Here is a 27,289-nt window from a genome sequence, read left to right as displayed (position 1 = left end):
CTTCATTGTCCTCTTCAGGAAGGAGAGGCAGAAGTGGAGGCTGCAGGCTATGGCTGTTTTGGGTGTCCGAAGTGTGGGACTTTGATTCTGGAGATTGCCAACAGTCGATGCTTGTACTTAAAGCAACACTAGAAGACTTTTTGAACCTTAAAGTAATGTTTCCAAAATTATTTCAGTGGTAACAGGGTGACCAGCACTTCTCCATTCTCTGCCGACTATAACAGCACTATGCAAGTTTGCCAGTTTGCCAATTGGATCTGTAGTTCCAATGAGACATCATGGGACAGTTCTGCTTCCAACCTGTAAGGGGACCAAAGCTGAAAAAGTTCCCTAGTGTTGCTTTAATTCAAATCGTTAAGTGGCAGGTCAGAGAAAATGTCATTTCTTCCGATTTTTCTGCTAGTCTTGTGCGTTGTTGAAGCCACTGACAAACGGATCGTCAAACGCCGTTTGGGTCTTATTGGAAGACAATGAGTTGGAGGACGTGTTGAGTGTTTGGTGCACACAGCTCAAATTTTCTGTCCTCAAGACAGAGCTCTGTTGGAACTCCAGTCTTTCTGCTAAGCTAGGCTGAACAGAGATGACACCACACCACACCAACACATTCCTCTGACTTTGACAAATAATCAGACTCAAAAAGTTGGACTGTGCTATTACAAGTAAGCATTGGATTAAAAAGAAAAAGAAAAATGAAAGCGCCACACATGCTGAATCCAACAGGTTGCGTTTCAAATACTGTACTCCTTTTTCAGAATGTGTGTGGTTTACATAGTGATGAGTTGAAATGTGCATCCAGGTGCTGCTGGGAACCACACAGGGGATTCCAGACTCAGTGGCCACTGTCCTCCATAAGCTTTTTTAGTAACGTTGTGTCTAGTAAACATGGCTGGTCAAAGTATATAAGATAAGTATATGAAGATGTATAGTGAAGAAATTGTGCAATATGGGTCAGATGGGGTCTGAACTTAATTTAGTGCCTATTATTTTAGAGCTGAATCAACTCGGTGCATTGGGGTGGATCTGTGTATCAGGGCATGCAGGTCACAGGTTGTGCCTTTATGAGCAGTGGAGGAGGACTGACGAGGAGCATAAAGGACCGTCCCAGAGTTAAGATTAAAGGTGCCCTGCCTCCTGTATCTCACGACTTTGTGGTAATGTCTGAACTTCTACCATGGACTTTGTAACTTGGTTACCTTGGTTCAAGCCATTCTAGTGTGGTATAGAAGCTGCAGGAAGACAGCTCCATTTGGCCCAGTTCTCATTCATATTCAACCAGCTGAGCTGCTTGACTCTGATTGGCTAACAGCTAGCCAATGAGAGCCTAGGCATCCTTTACTCAGCTCATAAATAGTAATGAGCTCAGGCAACATGACGTCAGACTGGCCAGCTGTTGTGATTGGTCTCATTTCTCCTCTTGTTTCTTCTCAGTGTCTAGAGCTGACAGAGGAGGTAGCAGTTCCTCTTCACATTTACCACATAACACACACGCACACACACATATGGACCTAGCATATTTTTAAAAAATGCACGTAGAGACGGTTTTATGTGGCAGGGCATTTTTAAGGATCAATAGCTCAGTTTAAAATGTCCTGGATCTATTGTCCGGTTAACACCTCCCATTAGAGAAACATGGGTCCATTATTGTAGATTTTGCTAGCATCCTTTAAGGGTCCTGACACAACAAATTGCTAAGAAACAATCCTAAATCAGTCAATTCGGCTGTGGGCAGTGCAATGGATGTTTATCCTTAATAATTGATAGGAAAGATCATCATTATTAAGAACAATGAAATAGTTAATAGACTCTGGATTGCAATGTCAACTTGGCTTTCTCCAGAGCTTTCAACCAAGCTTTTCCTCAAGAACTCTGTTCACATTATAGCAGGTGGTTTCACTGGTATGCAGGGGGTGGGGGGGTCATTCACTGTCTCGTCCAGGGTCCCCACAGCTGGGACATGTGATGTCATGATGATGTCATACACACAGCAGTTGTTGTTTTCACATGAATGAGACCGTTCCGTCCTCATGTCACACCAACCATGACATGTGGCTGAACGTGAGGAAGGTTCTGCTTCTCTAGAGATTATTTTTGTCCCCAAAAAAAGTCACCTGGGATCCGTTTGAGGAAGGAGGTTTACCAAACTCAAAAGTTTTTGGGTTCCAGAACAGCTCATTAGACTTGGTTCATTTACCATATTGTCGACAAAGTGTTTTATAGCGTGTCTAACACAGTTAATAAACCAACATGTTTGTTTTTTATTCATGAAGATAAACTGGTCTAAAATGATACAGACTGAATGAAGGAATGAGGAAATGAAAGAGTGCTGAGTCAGAGGGAGGAGACTGAGAGAAGAAAACCCGCTCCCGACCAGGTCAGGTTCACAGGCTCAGTCTTAAGTTACGTCTCTTTCTGAAACGGGCTGGAGTTACCATAGTAACCGACTCTGAGGTTAAGTTACCCCCCTTTCTGAGACGGACGCCGTTTGTTTTGTGGATTGTCGTTGCACACATAGATATAGAACAATGGTTCTACAGGCTCTGTTATGGAGCTGACCTTTGACCTCTCCATGGACACGTGTCATACACACACACACACACACACACAGTATGACACGTGGACTGATCACTGCTTCTCTCAGCTTTGTTTCTCATGTTGCACTGAGAACACCTTCTGTTTGTTTATTGCTCATCATAAATTGCCAAAGTATTGTAAATGTTATATTTGATACTATTTTGTATTATTTCCTTGTGCCAACCTTTGCATATGTACCCTACACTGTTGGAAAGGCTCTCTAACCATCTTTATTTGGATTTGCACATGAAGCTTACCACACAGTTTAATCCCACACAGGACCATTCATTCACTTTAAACCCAAGTACAGTTGGCCTTTAAAGGGCCATTTTGGTATTTTTCAACCTGGACTCTATTTTCTCATGTTATGGTGTCTAATTGACTAAAAGAAAATTTAAACTGGTCCAGTATTAAGTGTGAACAATGTAACCAGCAGCAAGCTGTAATGTAACCCTACAGGACAGATGTTCAGCTTCAGGTAGAAACAAGCAGTAATGTAACCCTACAGGACAGATGTTCAGCGTCAGGTAGAAACAAGCTGTAATGTTACCCTACAGGCCAGATGTTCAGCTTCAGGTAGAAACAAGCAGTAATGTAACCCTACAGGCCAGATGTTCAGCTTCAGGTGGAAACAAGCAGTAATGTATCCCTACAGGACAGATGTTCAGCTTCAGGTAGAAACAAGCTGTAATGTAACCCTACAGGACAGATGTTCAGCGTCAGGTAGAAACAAGCTGTAATGTAACCCTACAGGACAGATGTTCAGCGTCAGGTAGAAACAAGCTGTAATGTTACCCTACAGGCCAGATGTTCAGCTTCAGGTAGAAACAAGCAGTAATGTAACCCTACAGGACAGATGTTCAGCTTCAGGTAGAAACAAACAGTAATGTAACCCTACAGGACAGATGTTGTTCGACGTCAGGTACAAACAACTGTAATGTGACCCTACAGCCACGATGTTCAGCTTCAGGTAGAAACAAGCAGTAATGTAACCCTACAGGACAGATGTTCAGCTTCAGGTAGAAACAAGCAGTAATGTAACCCTACAGGACAGATGTTCAGCGTCAGGTAGAAACAAGCTGTAATGTAACCCTACAGGCCAGATGTTCAGCTTCAGGTAGAAACAAGCAGTAATGTAACCCTACAGGACAGATGTTCAGCGTCAGGTAGAAACAAGCTGTAATGTAACCCTACAGGCCAGATGTTCAGCTTCAGGTAGAAACAAGCAGTAATGTTACCCTACAGGACAGATGTTCAGCTTCAGGTGGAAACAAGCTGTAATGTAACCCTACAGGACAGATGTTCAGCTTCAGGTGGAAACAAGCAGTAATGTAACCCTACAGGACAGATGTTCAGCTTCAGGTAGAAACAAGCTGTAATGTAACCCTACAGGACAGATGTTCAGCTTCAGGTGGAAACAAGCTGTAATGTAACCCTACAGGACAGATGTTCAGCTTCAGGTAGAAACAAGCTGTAATGTAACCCTACAGGCCAGATGTTCAGCTTCAGGTGGAAACAAGCTGTAATGTAACCCTACAGGACAGATGTTCAGCGTCAGGTAGAAACAAGCTGTAATGTAACCCTACAGGACAGATGTTTAGCATCAGTCAGCGTCCACTAAAAGTTCTTGTTGCCGCTGACAGGCTCAGATTATTAACTTTATTAAGTGGAAAGATTAACCAAGACGGCTTTTGGGAGTTTTATTTAGTTTCTGTCCACTTTGAATGAAAAGTGTTTAGTGATGATAAAACTACTGATTATTTACATAGAGTCTGGTGGGTGTGGTGATGGGGATTTTGGAGTTGTTTAATGTTAAACTAACTAAAACTGTAGGGATCCTTTCCATAATGTTGTCAGACACGCAGAATAATAATCTGACTGAATAGTCTGACAGTAGTGAAAAAAGAACTTTTAGTGGACGCTAAGTGATGCTGAACATCTGTCTGAACAGCTTGTTTCCCCGCTGTCGACTATAGCCGTCGTGCTTAATACTGGACCAATTTTGAAAAGTATTGTTCCTATTAGACAAAACACAAAAATTAAAACACAGGAAAATAGGGTCCAGGTTTTACCAAAGTTAACCTGCGTGAAATGCACAGAGCGTAGCTACACTGAAACTACCAAAGGCTTTAATGGAAATGGATGTTCCAAGCAGCCAATCATGCTACACATGCTCCAGTCTTTCTTCTTTAGCCTACGTCCAATGAAAACCACAACGTGTGCAATTTGAACCCTCTCCTGTCTTATGTTTCTGTATATGGGCTTTCTTTAACGTGTTTACAGTGAAGGAACATTGCTGTTGTTTACCGAGAGGACGCGACCTGTACTGTAAAGTTGTGTGCTGTATATCTGTACTGCTATATTCCTATCTATGTACTGTAGCTGTAAAACAGAGTATTATGTGGTTGGAACCTGAAGTAAAAGTACTGTTTAAAGTGATTTGTTGATATTTGTTATGGATTACTCGATAAGAGAGGACCATGACTGGCCCTGAAACAAATAGAAGTGCTGCGAGAGATATTATTATAAAAGACCTTAATTATCAAAGAACTTGTATCGTCACACAAACACACAGTGATCCAAAGGTTGTTTGTAATAAACCTCATTCCCTGGAAGGCTTTTACTGTTTGCTGGGGCTGTTTTTTGCCAGATGTTGAAGACCGCACACATCATCTCCACCTATTTTACTTTAATGCAGTTTAACTGCAGGAAGAAAGAAAGTAAAACGCCACGTTTTAATATTTTTGCACACAGTTTTTTTATTTGACTTTTCTTTTGACGTTTTATAGGGGCCAGTTAAAACTGACTTTGGGCAAGTAGAATGTTTTTCCCTTAATGTTGAACCCTGGTAAGGGCTTCTTTCTAGCTTTTATATCATAAAACAATGTTCAACAATCATACATCTTATCTTCATTTCTGCACACATGCTCCTAACAACCCCCCAGGGCCAAATGAAGCCAGTAGCGGGCCCCATTTGCTCCCATGTATTAGTTAGTAGTAGTTGACTTGATAAAGAAAAGTGTACGATAGCAGGGTTTCTTCAACGTTTTTAAACTGCAGTTAGAGTGGGGCGGCTCGGTTGGAAACTTAGACATGGACATTTTTGACTGACTTGATGTGGGGCCCTGTGGAATCTGTCTCGTAGCTGTTTTAAATTCTCAAATTTGCGTTTCTGTCCATGATCCTGTTGTCACAGAAACTATTGGGCTCTACATGAATCAGTCTGGGACTGGCCCTAGCCAGGACACTTGCCACCGGGCTAAAACACCTTTCTGGGGGGAAACACTGGCATGTAAGCACAATATAAACTGAAATTTAGCCTTTAAACGAGACCTTGGGTAAATTTGATCAGGGCCCCTCTACAAGAAGGGCCTCAGGATTCAGTAGGTGACATTTATACATCCTGACAATAGGACATGAGACGGATTCCTCTGATCCTCTTGGGCTCCTAAATTATCTGGAAGCTTCCAAAGCGTTGAAAGATGAACAACCAATCAGAGTTGAGGACTCTGTCTCACAATGTCAGTAACTACTCGTGAGCTGCGGTCAAACTGCCAAAGTAGGCAGCGCTGATCAAATAGGATTCTGGTACTGCATCACCTATTTCTCTCCTCACGTTTTCAGGAACAGATTTCAGTGTTTTGCTTAGCTGTGAAATGAGAATGTTTGCGACCAAGTCAAGTCAAAACCAAGCAGCACCCGACGGCCAACCGGCCGGACCAACTCATCTCCAAGACTCCTCGGCCCTGATTGGTTGTTTTCCTGATGCAATTAGGAGCACTGGAATGACGCAGAGAAACAGAATTGTACCACTGTCAGTTCGAGCAAATATGACAAAAGGTTGTTTTTAGGAAAGTTACTAACTTGATAAGAGACTTAACTCTTATCATTTCAGAATGTGTTTTAGTTATTGCCAAAATGTGGACCTGGAGCCTAAAGGCCCCCTGAGCAGTTCTGCTTGGCCTAGTTGCCTGAGTGAAGAGCCCAATGCCAGAAGCACAAGCCTGACTGCAGTTCCTCCAATGGATGCTGGAGCAACTGATTCCATCCATTTCTTCTCCAAGCACAACACCTCTCTGAAAATACGTCAATCACTTTCGGGTCCAAATCTCAAACCCAGGTGCAACATGAATCCAAACCCTTTTTGGCTGAACACCATAAATTCACTGAGCTGAAAAAACTGACTCTACACATACGTACATTGTCACTTCTTTGTTCTATGACGGCATGGTCCTGTTGATTTGTCTTCATGAGTTTTGATCAAACGACATTAGTAACAAATTGGTTATTATATTCAGAATATCATCAACAAACATGATTATTTCACATTATGATTTGATACTATAAATAAAACTGAATTTAATCATTGGATATGTAACATATGAGCGTTACACAGAAATACCTCTGTGTTTGGGGCTCTACAGTCAGATGCTTATCGTTACCCCACAGCAGTCACGTCAGTGCACGTTTAGTACTTATTTCGGGGGTGGGGAGGGGGGGAGAGACTCATATTTCAGATTATTCGAGATTGTTCTGAAACAGCTCTTCCTGCAGTCTTCTCAGAGCCTCGAGCGGATCCTCTTTGAAAGGGAGTTCATGCTGGGAGGACATTTTGGAGATGTAGCCCTGATCAGAGCCACTGCTTGGGCCCTTTCCACCGGGCTCCAGAACCTCGTCCTCCTCCATCTCCACAGGCTGTGAGGGGGCCATTTTGGGGCCATTTTGCATGGCGCATGAGGATTCTGGAGGTTTTGAGTCCATGGAGTTGTGTAGGGCCGAGCTTCTCTGGTCCGAATGAGCGGAGGGTTGGCTCAAAGGTAGCAGCGAGTCCTGTTCCTCATCCTCAGTGGGGCTTTGACCCTCCTCGAGGGAGAAGCAGTTCTGTGTTGGTGGTCGCAGGTTTTTCAAAACAGGCTCCACTACGTAGACAGATGGGGGCCGGGGGCAGTGAGGGTACATATGATCGCTCAACACCTGTTCCAGGCTGGACAGATACTGAGGGTTCACCACTGATGTAAGCTCTATCATTGAAGGCCGCTCGTGCTCCGGGTTCACTTCAGGTGTAAGGACATGAACACTGTCGCCATTTTCATTGACTTCAACCTCACGGATGTAGACAGGAGGCCCATCTCTGATTAGGGGAAGACACTGGAGGACTGGAGGGATGTGCAGCTGCTCAATGAGCAGGTTAGCCTCGGTCAGGACCTCCTCCGTATCGACCACACACTCCTTCTCAAACCAATCAGGATGTTCCAGCTGGTAGGCCTGGAAGGTCTCAATGGCATCCCTCAGGGCTCTACCTGAGGGACACTGGAAATATTCGTCCCCACCAATGCCTAGGATGTGGTTGACCTGACCCGGCTGATACTTCTCAATGTCCAGGATGCGGAAGTACAGCTCTTCGAAATGCTTCATCAGCTTGTATTTGACCGTGATGTCAAAGACTGAAGGCACGTCTTCTTTACCGCTGATGTCATCAAAGTAAGCCACCATGTACTTACCCAGCATGCCTGCCTGGTGCATGTCAGGTAGGAAGAGGTTGAGAAAGGGAGTGAGCATGTCATCCGTTGGAGAAAGAAGGTCTTCCCTCAGCGTCACCCGCCCTTGGCCACACATGGCCCTCCACTTTGCCTGGACACCCTGCGAGCACAGCACCAGGATTTTATCAGAAGGATTTTGAAGCTGTTGTCGCTGCCACTCAGCCAGCGAAGGCGGCCCATCATGCCGACCGAGGTGGAGTCTAACAGGTCCACCAGCACCTTGGTGCCACACTTGGCCCGGAGGAAGGCGCAGAGCTTCAGCACCACGTCTCTGTAGAGGTAGTGGTCCTGGGAGTAGATGACTAGCACTTTGGGAGGCTGTTTAAGCTGCTGCTGACACGCTGTCACACCGCCCACAGGCGATGCAGTAACATCAGGCTTTCCTGAAAGTGCATGAGAGCACAGATAAATACCATCACCAGAGTTATTTTAAACCCAGAACACTCAAGCCACAAATCAAGAAAATCAATGTTTTTGGATGAAATGGCATTCCTTTTTTAGAAATGAAACTATTTATGTGACTAACCTGGCTTCCGGCAGAGAACGTACATAATAACTGCCATCACAACACACATGAACACCACTCCCAGGATGAAAAATGTGTACACAGGGACATCGGGGGCATCTGTTGGATTCACTGGAAATCAGAACACAGTTTGCTGGTTAGATGTTGTTTTAGTCATGCTAGCGGCGAGACGCTATAGATGGCAAAGTCGGTCAGTTTGTAGGTATGGCTGGTGGACAATCTGTACATCTGTGGTCCCCGGGGCTCAATCCTAGTGACTTTGTCCATCCTCAGACTTTTTCTCCAGTAGCAGGTAAAAGTTAATCTCTGTGCGTTGGTAGAAGTGTGGCACCTGACGGACCACATTTAGCCCAGATGTAGTCCAATATGTAAATTAGGCCTACATAACGCCACATTTTATATCTTGATGAAAGCTGGTGTCATGTGCACACAACGCCCAAACTACAAAACTACCTGACCTTGAAAATGTACTATATACTGTATGTTAATGATGAAATAATAATACAAGAGATTATAACTATGATCATCTGTAAAACCCCAACTTGATACTGTACATACTCGTTACTGGGGGCTCAGAGATCTTATTCAAAGTAGTGGACTGTGATTTTAAACATGCAATTTTCATATGGTGTAGGCCTATAAATAATGTTGTTGAAGCTAACTGAGTTGGTTAAGACATGATGCATCCTACTGACTGAGGTGATTGCCTGACTTTCATCTGGTGCCATCATCAGGTGGAAATTTGAATTTGTCCAGTATTAAAGTCATCTGTATTTATTTTATACAGCAGTATGGTCGGGCTCATCTATTCTGGGATTGGGGGAAAAACACTCCGACTTGTTTTGCATTTCTTTGAACCAATCACAGCTGTTCTGGGCGGCCCTGAGCTCCGGGTGCAGCCACGGTGCCTTCGCAAAATAGATAGCAGTAAATGGAAGTGAGCCAGACTATTACACAAAATAATGACAAATAATGGCGTTCCCATGAGCCTCAGTTGTACACTGTGCTAACTTGTCTTGTTCGGTTGGTTGACTTTAATTCCCCTAATTGTTTCCTCATGACTCTCACTTACATCTTAGTCCCTCACATTCAAAGTAACAAGGAAGCTGTGCAGAGAAGAATTGAGGAAACATATTTTGGGAAAGTAAAGATGAATCATGTGCCAATGGGCTTGAAACGCTTCTGTAGTGTGTAGTTGTTGTTTTACTGGTGGGGGAAATGTACAGCAGAAGTAGTCGTTGGTATTAGAAATCGATCAACAGACAACAAAAAAATAGACAAAAAAAAATACAAAAATACAAACAAACAAGATCTTCCATGAACAGGTAGCTGTATGTGAGGATATAAGTTGTATAGCAGCTGTACAGGCTGAATGTAAAAACATGGTGTCTTGGTGTAGGGGGAGCACTTCTCTTTCCTGGCGGTTATTCAACATGTTATTGCCTCTTTTCTCATGGCCAACTGCCATGCAAAGCAGCAGTGGCTGCCACTTCCTGGTTGGTCTGGAGCTTCACCACTTGAAGAGTGTCCGAACAGCAACACTGGCAATGTGGTGCCATTGTCTTCATTTATCTGTACATATTCTCTCCCTGTGTTGCTGAAACCAAATTCTCCCTCTGCCATCAATAAAGGCTTCTCTTATCTGATTTTGTTGTGTTTGGTAAGGCTAAGAAGCGTTGGGCCATAATCATCAGAGTACCAAGTCACATGACATTCCAAATGTGCCAACATTTGGAATGTCACGTGACTCTCCGCCCCTCTCCTCCTATTGCTTCCTGCAGGTGTTTCTGATTCTGGATCTGTGGTTGGAGTCACCTGCTGCCTCCAAGTTCCTGCTTGACACCCTCTGCTACAATTCTCCATGTCTCTCTCTCTCTGTCTGTCTCTCCTCTCTCTTTCTCTGTTTGTCTTTCTCTCTCTCTCTCTTTCTCTGTCTGTCTCTTCTCTCTCTGTCTGTCTCTTTCTCTCACCCCCAACCGGTCAAGGCAGATGCCCCCCCACCCTGAGCCATGGTTCTGCTCGATGTTTCTGCCTCTTAAAGGAAGTTTTTCCTTGCCTCTGTCGCCTAGTGCTTGCTCTTGGTGGGTTGGGTTTCTGTAAATAACATCACAGAGTACGGTCTAGACCTGCTCTTTATGGAAAGTGCTGTGAGATAAATGTTGTTGTGATTTGGCGCTACATAAATAAAATTGAATTGAATTGAATTGAAATACCACGACAAATATTCAGTGTTTTCCTTCGACGGGTGCAGTCCTGGCCACACTGTGGGAAAAGAGGTTTGATCTGCAGGGAAGAATAAAGTCATGTTATCACATATATTTGTCTCAGAGTTATTGCCAGCTAAAAAAAAAGAAGATTAATAAGATTTACCTCTGCGTCAAACTGACAGCAAGATCTGGGCCATTTATCCAGGCTGAATGTTACATTCAGAGTGGTCTGATTAGCCTGGAGAAGAGAGAAATTTCATGCGTCTAGTTTTATCATGTAGGCAGAGCATATAAGAGTACTGAACAGGAAGAAAACGCTTTAAGAACACCTTTATCAGTTGAACAGATTTATGTTTAAGAAAGAGTTACTGTATGTCAAGGGGCAATCTGCAGAGGCATGTTGCTATAAATCACATGCCAGCAGCATTTGTACACCTTATTAAGCTAAGACTTATGCAGAGGGTTTTTAATATCCCTCATTCTTAGACTTAAATAGCACATTAATCTACTCTATAGTGTAGGTAGACAGTAGTCCTAAGAAAAGGCAGAGGGAGATGATGACATCTTATGTGTCTGAGAGAAATATAGAATGAATATAATGAGCAGCCATTTGTACAATAAGTAGAAATATACTGCAGGACAGCGCTTCCTGAACTGACATGAAGAAGAAAACTGGGGTAAAAACTAGGCTAAGGTACAAGGCGAGGATGTTGTAATGAGCACATAGAGTAACGTTCTGGGTCAAATCACTGAAAAAGAAAAGTGCATTCATGTTATAGAGAGACAGCTTACTGCACAGTACTACTCAAACACAGAGGCACCTGAATGTCCAGCATGATGTGACCTTACCGTGTGTGCCCGGTCTACATGGTGGTCTACATTGGCGCAGCGAACAATGACCAAGTACTGGTCACACAGTGGGTCAGGAGTGAAGCTGACGGCCAGCTCAGGTCTGTTATTGGCTGCAGTGATCTGAGCCAGGCTGATGGAGGGCTGCCACTGACTGCCTACAGTACAGCAACAAGACAACATCTTATTGTGGACTTAATATGACTCACTCACTCTTACTGGACTTTAGAATGGCAGGGACTCACCTCTCGCTATGCAATAATGGGTCCTCTGCATTTTGGGATCTTGACAACCTGAGAAAGCCAGAGAATTTCATCAGCAAAGTGAAGATGACACCGGATGCACAGAATCTTCCTAGTCTGTTAATTTCACCTAAAACATAGTTGTTTTGAGCTCAGGATATTGCGTAATAGTGGTATGAATCATCTCACACTGTTCATCTGGCTGCAGATGTCAGATCTGTATGCTGCCTACGCTTCCTAAAGCTGCTATGGTGACCTTTCAGATACTTCATATTTCAGTAGATATACTGTGCAGAACCCTGTATATTCCAGTCTACCATTTCATTTTAGGCTCTACTTACATAGAAATATAAGAATAATAATAATAATAATAATAAGAAACCTGGGATGAACTGGTTTTAACTTAGGAAGTAAATTTCCAAGATAAAGCCTGACATGTGGCTCTTCTTCCTCTCTCTGTGTCGCTGTTCTCAGTTTTCTTTGGAAACAAGAACAACCTTTGAGCTAGGAAGTTACACACTGCAAAATGTCAAGTTTAGAAGATAGTTTGGACGGTTTTCTGACTTCAACTCACTGGGAACGATGACATCAGTGCTGACGTCATAACTGGTGTGGCCCAGCTCTGGTTTGGGGATGTTGAAGACAGAGACCCGGTACGTCTGACCCGGCTCCAACACCAGCATGTCAGCTGAGAACGACCACTGAAAACAGTCAAAAAGTCAACACCATTAACGAACCGTTGCCACAAACAACAGTGTTGCTGAACTGTCATGAAATTATGTAACAGACTTTCCTCTCATCTTGATCTGGTGCAATCCATATTGAGTATGTGCTTCAGATGTCATATTTATAGTTTCTGGTATATTACAGATGCACAGTTCCTCTACATTAAAACCAGCCCAGGGAAAATATGCTCAAAAATTGAATAGGTCTGTATTAACTCTCTGAGGAAAAGCGATGTTTGGCACCACTTGTATTCAAAATGTGATACTAAAAAATGTCATTTTAGACATTTACTTACTATTTTATAACTATTTTTGTGAACTTAAGACTGTTGTAAACTCATTTCAAGAACCATAACAAATGAGTTTAGGTATATTTCCACAAGAGATTTGAGAAATGTTAAAACAAATTTCAGCTTTAGGGCCAAATGATCTCTTTACACATGGCTGTGGGACAAATCTGGGCCTCACTTTACAGAAAGATGAGTTAGTTCTGAACATTTAGATATGAAACACACAATGTACACGGCCCTGAACTGTTATAATACATAATTAATAGAAAAACATATAATAATACTAACATACAGTATATTGTATGTATACAAATAGTATTGACTACCTTCTCCCCTGATGGACTTCTCATGGCCAGTTTCTCTGCAAAAGAATATCGGACACACAGGTTCTGGTTGGTGGACACTACCAGAACATGGAGCTCGGTGGCTTTCACGTAACTTGTACTGCCTGAGGACAAACACAGTTCAGGTCACTTCCTGTCCATTTTCATGGTCTCCTTCATCTTTCCTAAGTACCACTGACTCACCTTCATCCCTTATCTTCCAGCGAGCGAGCAGGACCGGCTGCAAGACACCTGTCTCGACTTCCCTAGTGTGCACAGACGCGTGCAGCCCCTCGGGACTGCTGGGAGTGTATTCATTCACATTCAGCCAGGACCTGTCCAAACAGTTGGCTGTGCGCGCGCACACACACACACACACACACACACACACACACACACATTGTATTGCCAGAAAGGAGTCCATTCCGAGTTTGAGTGGGGAGGAACTTTGTAGGATATCAATGCTGAGATATTAAGATAGAAATATTTATACCTAATATTGACTCAATGTGTCAGAGAATATCATTACAACCCTTCAGAATTAAAAACGTGTGACCATTAACTTCCAGAATACTAACAAAGACATTTTAGTATAGCAGCCAAAGGGAAGAGTAAAATCCACTCACTTATGGTGACTTTACAACTCAAGCCCTGTGCCAGGGAAAAAGAACAAAGAGAAGATTAGAAGAAGTGTAGAATTATCAATAGTACAAATTTGCCAAGTTTGAGTGCTTTCCAGTATTAAGGGACCACTAAGGTCTATATAAAAGAGACTTCAGATACAGTATTAGGGGACCACTAAGGCCTATATAAAAGAGACTTCAGATACAGTATTGGGGACCACTAAGGTCTATATAAAAGAGACTTCAGATACAGTATTAGAGGATCACTAAGGTCTATATAAAAGAGACTTCAGATACAGTATTAGGGGACCACTAAGGTCTATATAAAAGAGACTTCAGATACAGTATTAGGGGACCACTAAGGTCTATATAAAAGAGACTTCAGATACAGTATTGGGGACCACTAAGGTCTTTATAAAAGAGACTTCAGATACAGTATTAGGGGACCACTAAGGTCTATATAAAAGAGACTTCAGATACAGTATTAGGGGACCACTAAGGTACATATAAAAGAGACTTCAGCATGAATTTCTTATTCAAGTGCTTTAAACTAACTTTTTTTTTAACTGAGTATTTTAATTTTCTCCTACTTGCCTATTGAACGTTTTACTTATTGATTTGTATAACTGTAGTTACTTTGTATATTCATATTAATTATACAACATATTAAGAATAATCTATGATGTATTAAAGTGGATAAAGAGGAGACTTTATTGATCACCAGCTAGCTGCCAAGTCAAACTTCTGCTGTTATTTTGGTAAAGGTAACTCAAAAGTAATGCAAAAGGGGTGTAACGCATTACAATTCACAGACAGAGACAGTTATATATATCTATCACTGCAACATGTAGTGTAATATAACTAATTACTCTCAAATGACAGTAACTATACCTGTAACTAACAGTATCTATAATGTATTACATTTTGGAAGTAACTTGCTCGACACTGTGTTAACGTAGAGTAATAAATCAGACATAATTCAGTGAATTTTGGCCAAAAATACATCGCAATTACACTAACATGCCATAACGTGAAAGCTAACAGCACGTATGTGTTGTGTTAGGCACTCTATATAACTCTATATAATAACGCTATATAACTTTATGTGTTTACTGAAAGCTAACTCCTGTGTAGGCTAATACTGATATTAGACCGAGCCGAACTAGCTTAGTCTTACCTGTTGAGAGCAGTTGAGAGGCGCTGATAAAACGCTCACCGCGGACGACAGCGACACACAAATTAACACCGAAACTAGTCGCAGGAGAATCATTGTGAAGAAAGAATTGTGTCAGTGCAGGTCCCTGTCAGTCATTAAAAGCCATTTCAGGCCGTTTCAATCGCTGAACTAAAGCTCAAACCCAGCAAGAGAGCGGGACAGACTTTGGTGCTTTATGAAAAACTTCCTGCTTTCTTTCTATGGAAATCACCTACTCTGTTTACAGTAAGTTACCAATGCTGCCTTCACGCCGCATGGGAATATAGAGTACTATTGTGTAGATTTGGGCTGCTAGCGATTTATTTTCTTTTTTTTTTTGCATTACGGACATGCCTTTAATTCAGCTATTATTCTCATATTGGTGTAGGCACAATGTTATTTTAATTTGAGAGCTTATTAGGATAATTAAAAAAAATATTGAAATAATTAATTTGCTCATTTTTTTTCCAGCAGAACCTTTGCCTCCTTAAGAACGGGTGCAACACGTGATCACAGTAAGGCAATAATTTTATTCCAGAAGATTCATACACACAAATTATAACCGCAGGGTCCAGACCCCAAAACACTTAATTTCCTGTTTATGAAATCGTGGAAAACTTAATTTAATGGTTAAAAGCAGGCCTACGGCTGGATCCCAATATCCGTACATACATATGTTGATTTGTTAGGAACGTGTTTGATATTCAATTTTGGGATTCAAATATTTTTTTATTTTTTGTTTTTCCTTCAGTAATGTAATAAAGTTGAGACACATTCAACTTTTGGAGCCTTAAGAAGGATATAAACAGGTTTGAGCCACCTGAACGGTTATTTTACCTCTTTTATATCAAATCTCTTCAGCTGTAAATATTGGGGGGAGGGGGGGCATGTCCCCTGCATCCCCCCTGAAATCTACGCCTATGGCTGGGGCCATATTTGTAGATGAGGAGAGATTAAAGGCCTCTCTCCTCATCTAAAGATCTGAGAGCAAACACAGGCGTAATAGTCCAGTACAGCTTTTCACCTCCAATGATCTGAGTGCTGAAATGGGTCTAATCAGCAAAGTGAGTGAGGTTGAGTGACAGAAACACACAGAAACACACACACACACACACGCACGCACGCACGCACGCACACACACACACACACACACACACGCACACACACACACACCTTAGCAGGTGGGTAGGGTGGTAGGTGAACAAACAGAAACAAGAACATAACAAGTCTAACATTTGATTCCACAAGTAATTAACATTGCACATAAAAAAATAGAAGTAAAAGTAATAGTATTGTGCACAAAGAATATGAGCACAGATCACCTGTATGTCCTGCCAGTGAAAACCAGATAAAAGATGAAGTGAGGGGCAATATCTAGCACAACATTTTTCCTATAGAGCTCGAATGCAACATGGCTAGAGTGATGACTCAGAGGAACATGTTCATTTCACCCCACATCAAAGTGACACATTTCTGCTTGATCTTCTTTCTCCATCTTGATAATTGGAAAGACATGATCACATGTCTCTCAGCGTACTCTGCAGACCGCCGTCCAGAAGTAACATCCCACAGAATTTTACCAAGTGAACAGCAGGCCATGTTCCCTTTTGCACATATTTACCATCAGATGGCACACCCAGACTGAACTGCAGCACTTGGATAGGTTGTGGACATACGGGCTGGGCACTGGAGTCCTAGAAACATGATCTTGTCCGTCACATTATATGTAAGCCTACATCAATAAGTTGGTTTCCTAATGCAGAGGGGTTTACAGGTTTACTGCAGAAGCTTTGTTTGTGGCCTCTCGTCCCCAGTTGCTGAATAATAGCATTAGTAATATTGCTCATAAACATAGTACATTGCCAAAAGTAAGCCTACTGAATTGTAATCCAAATATTTCACAGTACTTTACTGTTTCATGTTAAGCCCTGTATATGCACAGATCTGTGTCAAATTTATTTTCCTCCGTATATATAACTGACTCATTGATAGCAAACTAAATGAATTACAAAATTAAGCATTGTTGAAAGATCTTTTTACTCCGTGTTTGAAACATTAGTCCAGTGCCTGTTGAGAAGTTGTCGGTTTGGACTACTAACTTACTGATTTACCTGACAGAGAATATTGAAACATGTCAGAATGTATTCACACTACTCAATAGTTTCTTTAAAGAAAACTTATATATTTTATTTTATTTTATTATTTATGTAATATACCATTTTTTATGTAAGGTAAACAAGAAGGAATGAAAATCAGGATATATGGTATTTTGTCTCTAGTAACTCATGGAATTACTGGAAAAAAACTAAAGGTCTCTCTCCTGCATCTAAAGGTAGAATAATAGTGTGACTGATCCTGCCTCTCTCCTCATCTAAAGGTACATAACAGTAATAAAGAATAGTGTGACTGATCCTGTCTCTCTCCTCATCTAAAGGTACATAACAGTAATAAAGAATAGTGTGACTGATCCTGTCTCTCTCCTCATCTAAAGGTACATAACAGTAATAAAGAATAGTGTGACTGATCCTGCCTCTCTCCTCATCTAAAGGTACATAACAGTAATAAAGAATAGTGTGACTGATCCTGCCTCTCTCCTCATCTAAAGGTACATAACAGTAATAAAGAATAGTGTGACTGATCCTGCCTTTCTCCAGCATCATGCAGCTGGTTGTCTTCATCACATTAGATGTCTGCATCATGTCTAAATACTAATGTGTGGTGTTTCCATTGCTTTCACCTCCATTACTTTCTGAAAAACAGTAAGAACACAGTTTTGCTACTGTAAAGATATTGTGTTTTTCCCTTTTGTTTTAGCTGTGTAACCTTAGACATCTGAACAAAATGCTATAGATCCACAGTGTTGTGCAGGTCCTGGTTAAAGCCATGGAATAAGTGGGAAGAGTTTTGAAAACTGTGTTCTAGCACTGAAAAACAAACTAGAGTCTGGTCTACATTAACTGCTGCTGTGCAGAGTGTAGTTAGAGACAGACAGACAGACGTTCCTGCAATTTACAGATAGATCTATTTCAATGGTTGGGTTAGCAACCCCACCAACAAAGTAAAGCAAAACAGACAGGAACACCACACCAACCGAATAGAGAGGTAAAAAGATGGCAGACGCATAATCCACTGCATTATTTCAAATCTGAATAAAGGGTATAATTAAATTTTTCACGGGTCCTGTGTGCGTGTGTACGTGCATTTGTGTGTGTGTGTGTGTGTGTGTGTGTGTGCGTGTGTATACGTGTATATGTGCATGTGTGGGTGCATGTGTGCATGCATGTGTATGTGTGTGCATTGCTGTATTTTAACACAAACAATAATGTTAAAAAATTATGCAAAAATGTTGGAAGAGAGAGTTTCTGGCAGTGATAATTGATCACACATTTAATTGAAAATCACACACAAAAATGTAAAAACAAAACCTTTTCAAAATTATAAAAGGACCAACCAACACATTAATTATTACCTTACATGCTTTAAAGTGTTTTGATCTATGTGATCTATGGCTGTCATTCTGCAGCATTATTTTGATTTTGGCAAGATGAACTGAAGTGTTGAATATAATCTGAAAGGATATTTGAAACAACAAGCCTAAATAAAAAAAAAACGCTGACACAATTCAGAGAGAAAACATTTTGAGTGAAATGTAATGACTTTTAATGGACTAAAAGGTTTTGAGATGTTAGAATGGAGCAGGCGAGCCAGTCATCTACTCAGCGGGACATATTGAATTAGGTATTTATGTCCTCATTACAGAATTCAATTCTATTTTATTTATAGTATCAAATCATAACAATCTCTATCTCTAGACACTTTACAGATAGAGTAGGTCTGGACCACACTCTATAATTTACAAGGACTCAACAGTTTCCTTCAGAGCAAGCATTTAGTGCAACAGTGGCGAGAAAAAACTCCCTTTTATGGAGAAACCTGAGACAGACCCAGGATCTTGGTTGGCGGTGTCTGACGGGCCGGTTGGGGGTGTGATGAACAGTGGCAATAACAGTCACAATAAAGATAATGGAACTATAACTAGAATTAGTAGTTGTAGTAGTTCACGGTGTAGCAGGTCACTGCAGGGTGTTACAGGGTATAGCAGGACGTAGCAGGTCACTGCAGGGTGTTACAAGGTATAGCAGGGCGTAGCAGGTCACTGCAGGGTGTTACAAGGTATAGCAGGGCGTAGCAGGTCACTGCAGGGTGTTACAGGGTATAGCAGAGCGTAGCAGGTCACTGCAGGGTGTTACAGGGTATAGCAGGTCGCTGTAGGGTGTTACTAGGTATAGCAGGGCGTAGCAGGTCACTGCAGGGTGTTACAGGGTATAGCAGAGCGTAGCAAGTCACTGCAGGGTGTTACAGGGTACAGCAGGTCGCTGTAGGGTGTTACAAGGTATAGCAGGGCGTAGCAGGTCACTGCAGGGTGTTACAAGGTATAGCAGGGCGTAGCAGGTCACTGCAGGGTGTTACAGGGTATAGCAGGACGTAGCAGGTCACTGCAGTGTGTTACAGGGTATAGCAGAGCGTAGCAGGTCACTGCAGGGTGTTACAGGGTATAGCAGGGCGTAGCAGGTCACTGCAGGGGTTACAGGTATAGCAGGAAGTAGCAGGGCACTGCAGTGTGTTACAGGGTATAGCAGGCGTAGCAGGCACTGCAGGTGTTACAAGGTATAGCAGGGCGTGTTAGGGTTTACTAGGTATAGCAGGGCGTAGCAGGTCACTGCAGGCGTTACAGTGGTAATAGCAAGTCATGCAGGTGTTACAGGGTTATAGCAGGTCACTGCAGGGCGTACAGGTTATAGCAGGGCGCGTAGATCACTGCAGGGCGTTACAGGGTGTAGCAGGGCGTAACTACTCTGTTACTTAAAAAACACTTCAACAGCTGACTGATTAAAATAACTTTAAATGTAACTAAATGCCAGTGAATACTGCATTTTTGAATTATTGCATCTCCCGTTTACACTGACGGAGGCCAGCGTTAAAATCAAACATCATCCGCCTCCATGAAAATCACGTTTGCTGTTACCATGATGATCTGACAGAGAGTCAGTCAGTGGAAACAGAGAGAATATTAGATAAAAACAGACTTATTTCTGTGTAATTCAGTATAAAAACATATTTGAGGAGCTGCCTTAAATGTGACCAACTGCAGGTGATGGCACCATGGATTTAAGGTAACGTCTACTAAAAAACTGGCCAAGCGCAGTGAAGTCTTGAGTGGCCCTACATGGTCTTTGGGAGCAGTGAGCATATATTTACACTGAACAGAACACATTAAGTTGACAGAGGATGTGTTTCATATCTGTGTTAGGTATGTCTGTCCCCATGCTGATTTACATTCTGTGATAAGATGTGTAATAGTCAGTATACATGGCAGTGATACTGTAATCCTTCATCCTCCATATGGGCCCCCTAAGACAGAGTCCGTATCAGAGACACTCAAGTCTGCCTTCATTCCCTCTCTTTCACCAGTTTTCCTGCATGTTCAAACATCCTGTAGAGGGGGATTTGTGAATTAAGTATTACAGTATATTATATGTGGCTGCAGGGGTGTCGGACTGGGAGGAAAAAGGGGACCGTGTACTGGTAGACACGCCCCCTGCCCCGCCCCCCTGGCCAGCCTGCTGCACCGCTGGCTCCAGGCAGCCTATCAGCTGGGCTGACTTTGACCCAGCTGTTTCCCTCCTTAGCTATTTAAAGCATAGTGTGTGAGGGATATTTCTGTAGCTACCAGAGAATAGTCTGGTTTACACTGCGGAACATGAATGAGATCAAGATGGCTGTGCTGGGCAGCGGGGGGGTCGGGAAGTCAGGTAGGAGAGCTGGGGGGCAGGTTTCTACAAAACAAGTTGTCTTCTGACCTGCTCACCTCTCTGTCTGACTCTGTATGTGTGTGTCTGTCTTTCTTTCTGTGTGTGTGTGTGTGTATGCGTGTATGTGTGTTTCTGTGTGTGTTTATATGTTGTGTGTGTATATATGTGTGTGTGTGTGTCTATGTGTGTATGTGTGTTTGTATATGTGTGTTGGTGTGTGTATATGAATGTTTGTGTGTGTGTGTGTGTGTGTGTGTGTGTGTGTAGCTCTGATCGTCCGGTTCCTCACCAGGCGTTTTATTGGCGAGTACTCTTCTTCTTCAGGTGAGTCTCTGTCTCTGTCTCTGTGGTGGACTCACTGAGAAAACCTGACTGTATTATACACGATTCACAAGAATTGAAACATGAAAATTAAATTTCATCACACCTACTAACCCGAAAAAGCATCCATCTGACTCATGGCTTTACACTAAATATTCAATCCAAAAACGTGTGTAATATTTGGGATCTGATGAAGTTCTGTGAATTCCACCAGTTTTTGGCAGCACATGTCCACAGAGCCACATGTCCTCATATCTGTACTATTCCTCAAATCTGTAGTATTCCACACCTATATGTCCTTCACCTGTCCACACACTCATTACCAGGCTCACAAGTCTACCCGCAACTGCAAATGTCCCATATGTACATGTGCATATGTATTGTATCGTGCTATATTTGACTTTTTAATATTAGTAAGTCGGAAGGGTATTGAATCTGAAAACATTTTGAAGGATTGAAAAAGAATCTGTAGCAAACGTTGGCATTGAATATCTATCTGCATATGTTCAACATCATGCCTGTTTGTCCCTGGGCAATCATCATGTCTGATTTCATTTGGCTGCTTTCTAGTTTCTGTACACTGTTTGTCTAGCAGTACTTTCTATCCAAGGCCCCTTATCTCATCTTCTATGTTATGTACTTTGTAGGTCAAGACAACTGCCAAACTACAGGCGATGCAGCCTGATATCACAGCATGGGCTAAATATTTCATCCATTTAGTGTTCATTTTGAAGATGTTGTTGTCGCCATGTGGTCTGCAGAGCCATACTGTATGATACCATTCAACAGCCTCCATGAAAAGCCAGCAGGGCAGCGTGGAGAATGACTCACGTTAGTGTCTGATAATGGCTCAATGGGCCATTGTTTCCCCGAGAATAATCTAGTTTCATCCGAGCTTGTTCTCTCGCAAAGATACTGCGTCAGGTGTGAACGGATCAGGAGCACACTTATGGAGAGACATTAGTCTCAATATTATGGCATGATCTACAAATAACCGCAAGATTTACATATGAGCAAAACAATTTCTGAGTCATTTTAGTGTCCTATCCACAAACAATACCAACTAATTTAAACAAATATGAAAACAGTTTACAAAACAATTCACCCCAACTGGAATCAATATCAGTATTTTACATATACAGCAGGTGAAATAAGTATTGAACACCATTTTTCTCAGTAAATATATATTTACAAAGGTGCTATTGACATGAAATGTTCACCAGATGTTGGTAACAACCCAAGTAATCCAGACACACAAAGAAACCAAAATAAATAAGTTCAGAAATGAAGTTCGCAATTTCAGCTGCTGTCTTGGCTTTCCATGCCTTTTTGCACTTGATGTGATTAATACTTTTTTCCCGGTGTCATTTCACGTTATTACACATAACTTAATTTCTGAACTTATTTGTTTTGGTTTCTTTGTGTGTATGGATTACTTTGGTTGTAACCAACATCTGGTGAAAATTCCATGTCAGTAGCACCTTTGGAAATATATTTACTGAGAAACATGGTGACGTGTTCAATACTTATTTCGCCCGCTGTAGGTTTCCAACCCTAAGTCCACATTTAACGGGTCAACGTTTGCTTATGAGAAAGTTGACATATGTCATTGTCCACATGGGTGTCCTTAGGGCTCCTGCACTCTGCCTGCGTGGCGTGAGCGTTTTTATTTCGGCTCCCATGGTAACAGGTTGGCTTGCCCACTGCCTGCGTGACACACACATCTCATGCGCGCCAAAAGCACGTGCCTGCAAGAAATTGGACTGACTATTGACTGACTGGCTATTTTTCATTCAAAATAGAACAGGAGAAGATGTTTTTATGTCATTTTGACACAAATACATTTAATAAATGACATTTTCATGTTTTGAGTCTCTTGGTTTTGACATAAATGCAGGTACAAATGTAATTTAAAAAAATAATAATAAATAATTATTGCGGTATTATTATTCTGTAGCCTATTTTACGGTCAACACTGTCTTTGCTGCTATCAAATCAGTATGTATTCATGTTAAACATGAAGTATACTACTGCTTGAGTTTATTTCCAAAACTCTCTGCCCATATATCATTTTTTTAATTTTTCAGGCATTTTAGGCTTTTTTTTTGATAGAACAGCTGAAGACATGAAAGGAAAGAGAGAGAGGGGGAATGACATGCAGCAAAGAGACGCAGGTTAAAGTCGAACCCGGCCCCGCTGCGTCGAGGAGTGACCCTCCACATCTGGGCGCCCGTCAATTTTTATCAATGGGAAACATACACATGTACAGCCGCGCCGCGTCAGCCGCGTTTCTGGGGTGCAAAGACAAAGAAAACGCCACGCAGCATGGACTGGCTGACTTAGCTGGACATCTGGGCGGCTGTGGCTCAGTGGTAGAGCAGTTGCCTACCAATTGGAAGGTTGGTGGTTCAATCCCTGGCCATACAGTCTCATGTTGAAGTGTCCTTGGGCAAGACACTGAACCCCAAGTTGCCCCCGATTCTCTCCATCGGAGTGTAAATGTGTGTGAGGGTTTATCTAAGAAGCAGGTGGCACCTTGTACGGTGGCCCCGGCCACAGTGTATGAATGTGTGTGAATGGTGAATGGTATGATGTAAAAGTGCTTTGAGTAGTTGTTAAGACTAGACTAGAAAAGTGCAATATACAAATACAGCACATTTACCATCAGGAAATCTCTTATAAAACCTGTTAAACAAGAAAAAGTGACGCAGAAGTGCAAATTCCGGTCGCAACATTCCTTGCAAAAGTCTGGATTTATAAAGAATTTCCACGCGTAAAAATGGGTCCAGTTTTTCCGCAACCTTTCAATGGTGCGTGTGACGGTGCGTAGCGCTCCCGAGGCTTTGTAGACGGCGTTTTAGCGACCTCCAATGGTAACAGGAAATATCATAATTACCCTTAAGTGACGTTCATATTGTTGTTCCACAGCCAATGTTCTCGGGTCTGGTGCCCCCCACATTAGTAGGCTTTTAAATCCATACAGACATAACAATTTATGTAAAAATACTTAACTCATGTTTAATTTAGCTCAATTACCAATCACCTATGGTTCATATTTACCCCTTTGAGATGAGATCACATTTATGATCAGATGATCCTTTTCGTTTTTTGTGAGAAAACAAGGAAAATCAATTATAAAAAGGTAAAGCAATAGAAACAACATTTTTGATCACTATGGGTGCTTATTTCTTAGAAGAAAGATGATGGGTGTCATCATGACTTGTTTGTGGTTTTCCTGCTGCTCTCCTCCCACAGAGTGCATATACAGGAAGCGTCTGTCTGTGGGTGGGAAGCAGACCGATCTCCAGCTCTATGAGCCATGCTCTCGGGTGAGTTGGAGTTGGATGGAGCAAGAATAACACCATGCTAGGATTAGTAATGCATCTTTAAGGAGATGCATGAGGGGGTGTCAAAGGAAGTCCCCCACTAATCTAGAACTATAACAGCATAAAGACGAGCTGGTCCAAGGTAAACCTGAGCCAGCCCTGACTTTAAGTTTTAGGTTTAGTGACTACGGAGACGGTGTCAGCCTCCTGAGCCCAACCTGGGAGCTGGTTCCACGGGAGAGCAACTTGCTAATATGTGGTTGAAGTTATTCTGACCACAACATTTAACCCTCATGTTGTCCTTGGGTAGAATTGACACGCTTTCCTATATCAATGTTCTTTATAATTACCCCCAAATCTCTACTTTCATTCATTTTGGGGTGTCTTATTCAATTTTATAACATTTGAATAAAAGAAATTGAAGTGGTTTTGAAATAGTATTGAGTAAAAGTTGACATATTCCAGTCTGTGATTATCCATCAACATCCATTCCTTTAATTTTAGTCTCAATAATTCCTAATTTCTGCTTTTCTAACTCTAACATTAGGTATAATTTCCTATAAATGAGGTTCATTGACCATAAATCCACTGTAAAATTGAAGTTAATCAGTTAGTGTTAGTGTTGAAAACGTCAAAAAAAGTGACAAACATTGAAAAAATGTGTCAAAAGTTCTGAAAAAAGGGACAAAAACGTAAGAAAAAGTTAAAAACATCAATAAAAAGCGTCACAAAAGTGTCGATTTTTAATTTTGACGGGAAGGTTAACATTTAATTGTTTATGTAATGTCTTCTTGTTTTCCAGGCCTGTGAGGGGAAGTCCGCTGTAAAGGAGCAGATCAGCTGGGCTGATGGTATCATCGTGGTCTATGATATCAGCGACCGCTCCTCCTTCCTCACTGCCAAAGCCATCATACAGCTGATTAGAGAGCTAAGGTATGGACAGTGTGGGTGGAGGGGGGGGTGGCAGGGATATATAGACTAGAAAGGGGGGGAAATGACACCCTGACTGTAACATATAAATGGCCATGATGTGCATTGGAAACAGAAGCAGTGAAGAATCAGCTGATTGCTTTCTGACCTACAGGGACGTAGACTCACTCATATTTCTGGTGGGCAACAAACAGGACCTGTGCCACAGGAGGGAGGTGCAGCGGGATGAAGCGCAGCGTGTGGCTGCCCAGTGTCAGTGCCAGTTCTACGAGCTGTCGGCAGCCGAGCACCACCAGGAGCTTGCGCTCATATTCTCCAAGATGGTGCAAAACGCTAGCGTGGGCAGCAAGGCCAAGGAGCGCAGGAGACGCCCCAGCGGCTCCAGGACCATGGCCAAACTCATCAACAATGTCTTCGGCAAGAGGAGGAAATCAGTGTGAAGACCCAACCCTCTGGCTTAGCTTTGTATTTCTGAATGTGTTTTTGCTTGTTGCTGTTGATTAAACTGACGTCTTCATGTACAAAGAGGTATTAGTGTGATGTAACAGTAGCACTGCTTGCTGCTAACCTCCACTGATTCATACTTTTGCCCTGTAATGGCAGCTCAATCAAATCAATGTGTGTCCCCCCCAATCCATTGGGCTACAGTGTTGTCAATCTGACAGATTTTATTTCTATCGGAGCAGATTGCTGTCACTCTGCTGCCTGTTCTACCAATCAATGCCTTTCCATTTGGTTAATAAATTACAAGTCCAGTGAAGAACAGAGATGACTGAGACTCCGAGAGCACAGGTGCAGGAGACCCAGAAACGTTGACCAATTGTTGTATTTTGTGAGTAAATTTAAATCTGCAACAGAAACCAGCAACATGTGTCTGTCAGGTAAATGTAGAAGTAGAATGGTTCCCTCTGAAGTAGAAGTACAATGTATGTCAGTAAGATACAGTTGGTTTGCTTTGGGGGCCTTCTGTAAGTGATGACAGACTGAAGAGTCATTAACACCACCTTACTACCACTAGTTTTACACTTCTTTTTGGAATTCATGGTCAATAACCCTCATTTATATATAGAATTATACCTAATATTTGAGTTAAAAAAGCAGAAATTGGGAATTATTTTGACTAATACTTAAGATCAGAGGAACGTACAGATGAGTTTAGTCAGGAATGAAAGTGATCAATTGTATTTGCAAATAGCGTTGTAAGGAATCCAAGCCATTTATTTGTGGTGATTTGGTTAAAAAGAAACCCATATTTCAGATAGAGACATTTTTTAAAGGGGTAAAATTTGATCCGAGGACAACAGGAGGGTTAAGCTTGTGTTGATTATAAGAAACTCAGTCCAGAAAAACACTTCTACAAGGTAAGACAGGTGGGCCGGAGGGGGACAGACAGGTCATAGCGAAACGTTGCAGGCTTACTGAGTTACCTGGGTAGCTTTGCTGATGAACACGTGCAGGTCAGGGGTTTTATTCACTAAAGTTAAGCAGATAAGTCAGTAAACCTGCTTCCTGGAACCAGCCGCGGGTGATGAAGGGCCCTAAGTGATCATTTAGAACCGATTTAGAAACCTCCAGAACACGCTGTACAGAGAGGCAGCCACTATGGATCAAAGGACAGTCAAGACGTAGTAACTGGAGGCACACTGCTTTCTACTGGACCATTCACTCATCCGTTGTTCCACTGCTGCTACTAAGCCGTTCTATAATACATCTTCAATCATTAGTTGGAAAAGACACATGAATGCAACACATTTTGACATAAACAGGGACTTTGTAGACAGCTTATTGTGAAGGCTCAGTTCAGCCCA

The 27,289-nt window shown here is 42.0% G+C and overlaps 2 protein-coding genes across 2 annotated transcripts; one reads left to right on the top strand and one right to left on the bottom strand.

The window, feature by feature from the left end:
- Positions 1–5,339: 5,339 nt before the first annotated feature.
- On the bottom strand, positions 5,340–15,337 carry il17ra1a (interleukin 17 receptor A1a). Its single transcript, XM_032505374.1, is given in 12 exon segments — positions 5,340–8,273; positions 8,276–8,494; positions 8,638–8,748; positions 10,851–10,920; positions 11,008–11,082; positions 11,694–11,851; positions 11,939–11,986; positions 12,510–12,636; positions 13,277–13,398; positions 13,478–13,624; positions 13,900–13,924; positions 15,074–15,337. Coding segments are annotated over 12 exon segments (2,379 nt in total). The 5' UTR covers positions 15,167–15,337; the 3' UTR covers positions 5,340–7,089.
- A 5,403-nt stretch (positions 15,338–20,740) lies between these two features.
- On the top strand, positions 20,741–25,925 carry rergla (RERG/RAS-like a). Its single transcript, XM_032505391.1, has 5 exons — positions 20,741–20,904; positions 21,172–21,228; positions 24,481–24,554; positions 25,354–25,484; positions 25,636–25,925. Exons 1-5 carry the CDS (start codon positions 20,853–20,855, stop codon positions 25,919–25,921), a joined length of 600 nt encoding a protein of 199 aa, XP_032361282.1. The 5' UTR covers positions 20,741–20,852; the 3' UTR covers positions 25,922–25,925.
- The last annotated feature ends 1,364 nt before the right edge of the window (positions 25,926–27,289 follow it).

Source organism: Etheostoma spectabile, chromosome 23 (genome assembly GCF_008692095.1).
Source record: "Etheostoma spectabile isolate EspeVRDwgs_2016 chromosome 23, UIUC_Espe_1.0, whole genome shotgun sequence".
NCBI lineage: Eukaryota > Metazoa > Chordata > Actinopteri > Perciformes > Percidae > Etheostoma > Etheostoma spectabile.
Note: the sequence above shows the minus strand (reverse complement) of the source record. Positions and strands in the feature narration are given on the sequence as shown.

Bases quoted from the DNA above. Each gene is read 5' to 3' on its own strand.
- rergla (XM_032505391.1), top strand. From the start codon at position 20,853: ATGAATGAGATCAAGATGGCTGTGCTGGGCAGCGGGGGGGTCGGGAAG. The intron at 20,905-21,171 runs GTAGGAGAGCTG...GTGTGTGTGTAG, and splicing joins CGGGGGGGTCGGGAAGTCAG to CTCTGATCGTCCGGTTCCTC. The intron at 21,229-24,480 runs GTGAGTCTCTGT...CTCCTCCCACAG, and splicing joins CGAGTACTCTTCTTCTTCAG to AGTGCATATACAGGAAGCGT.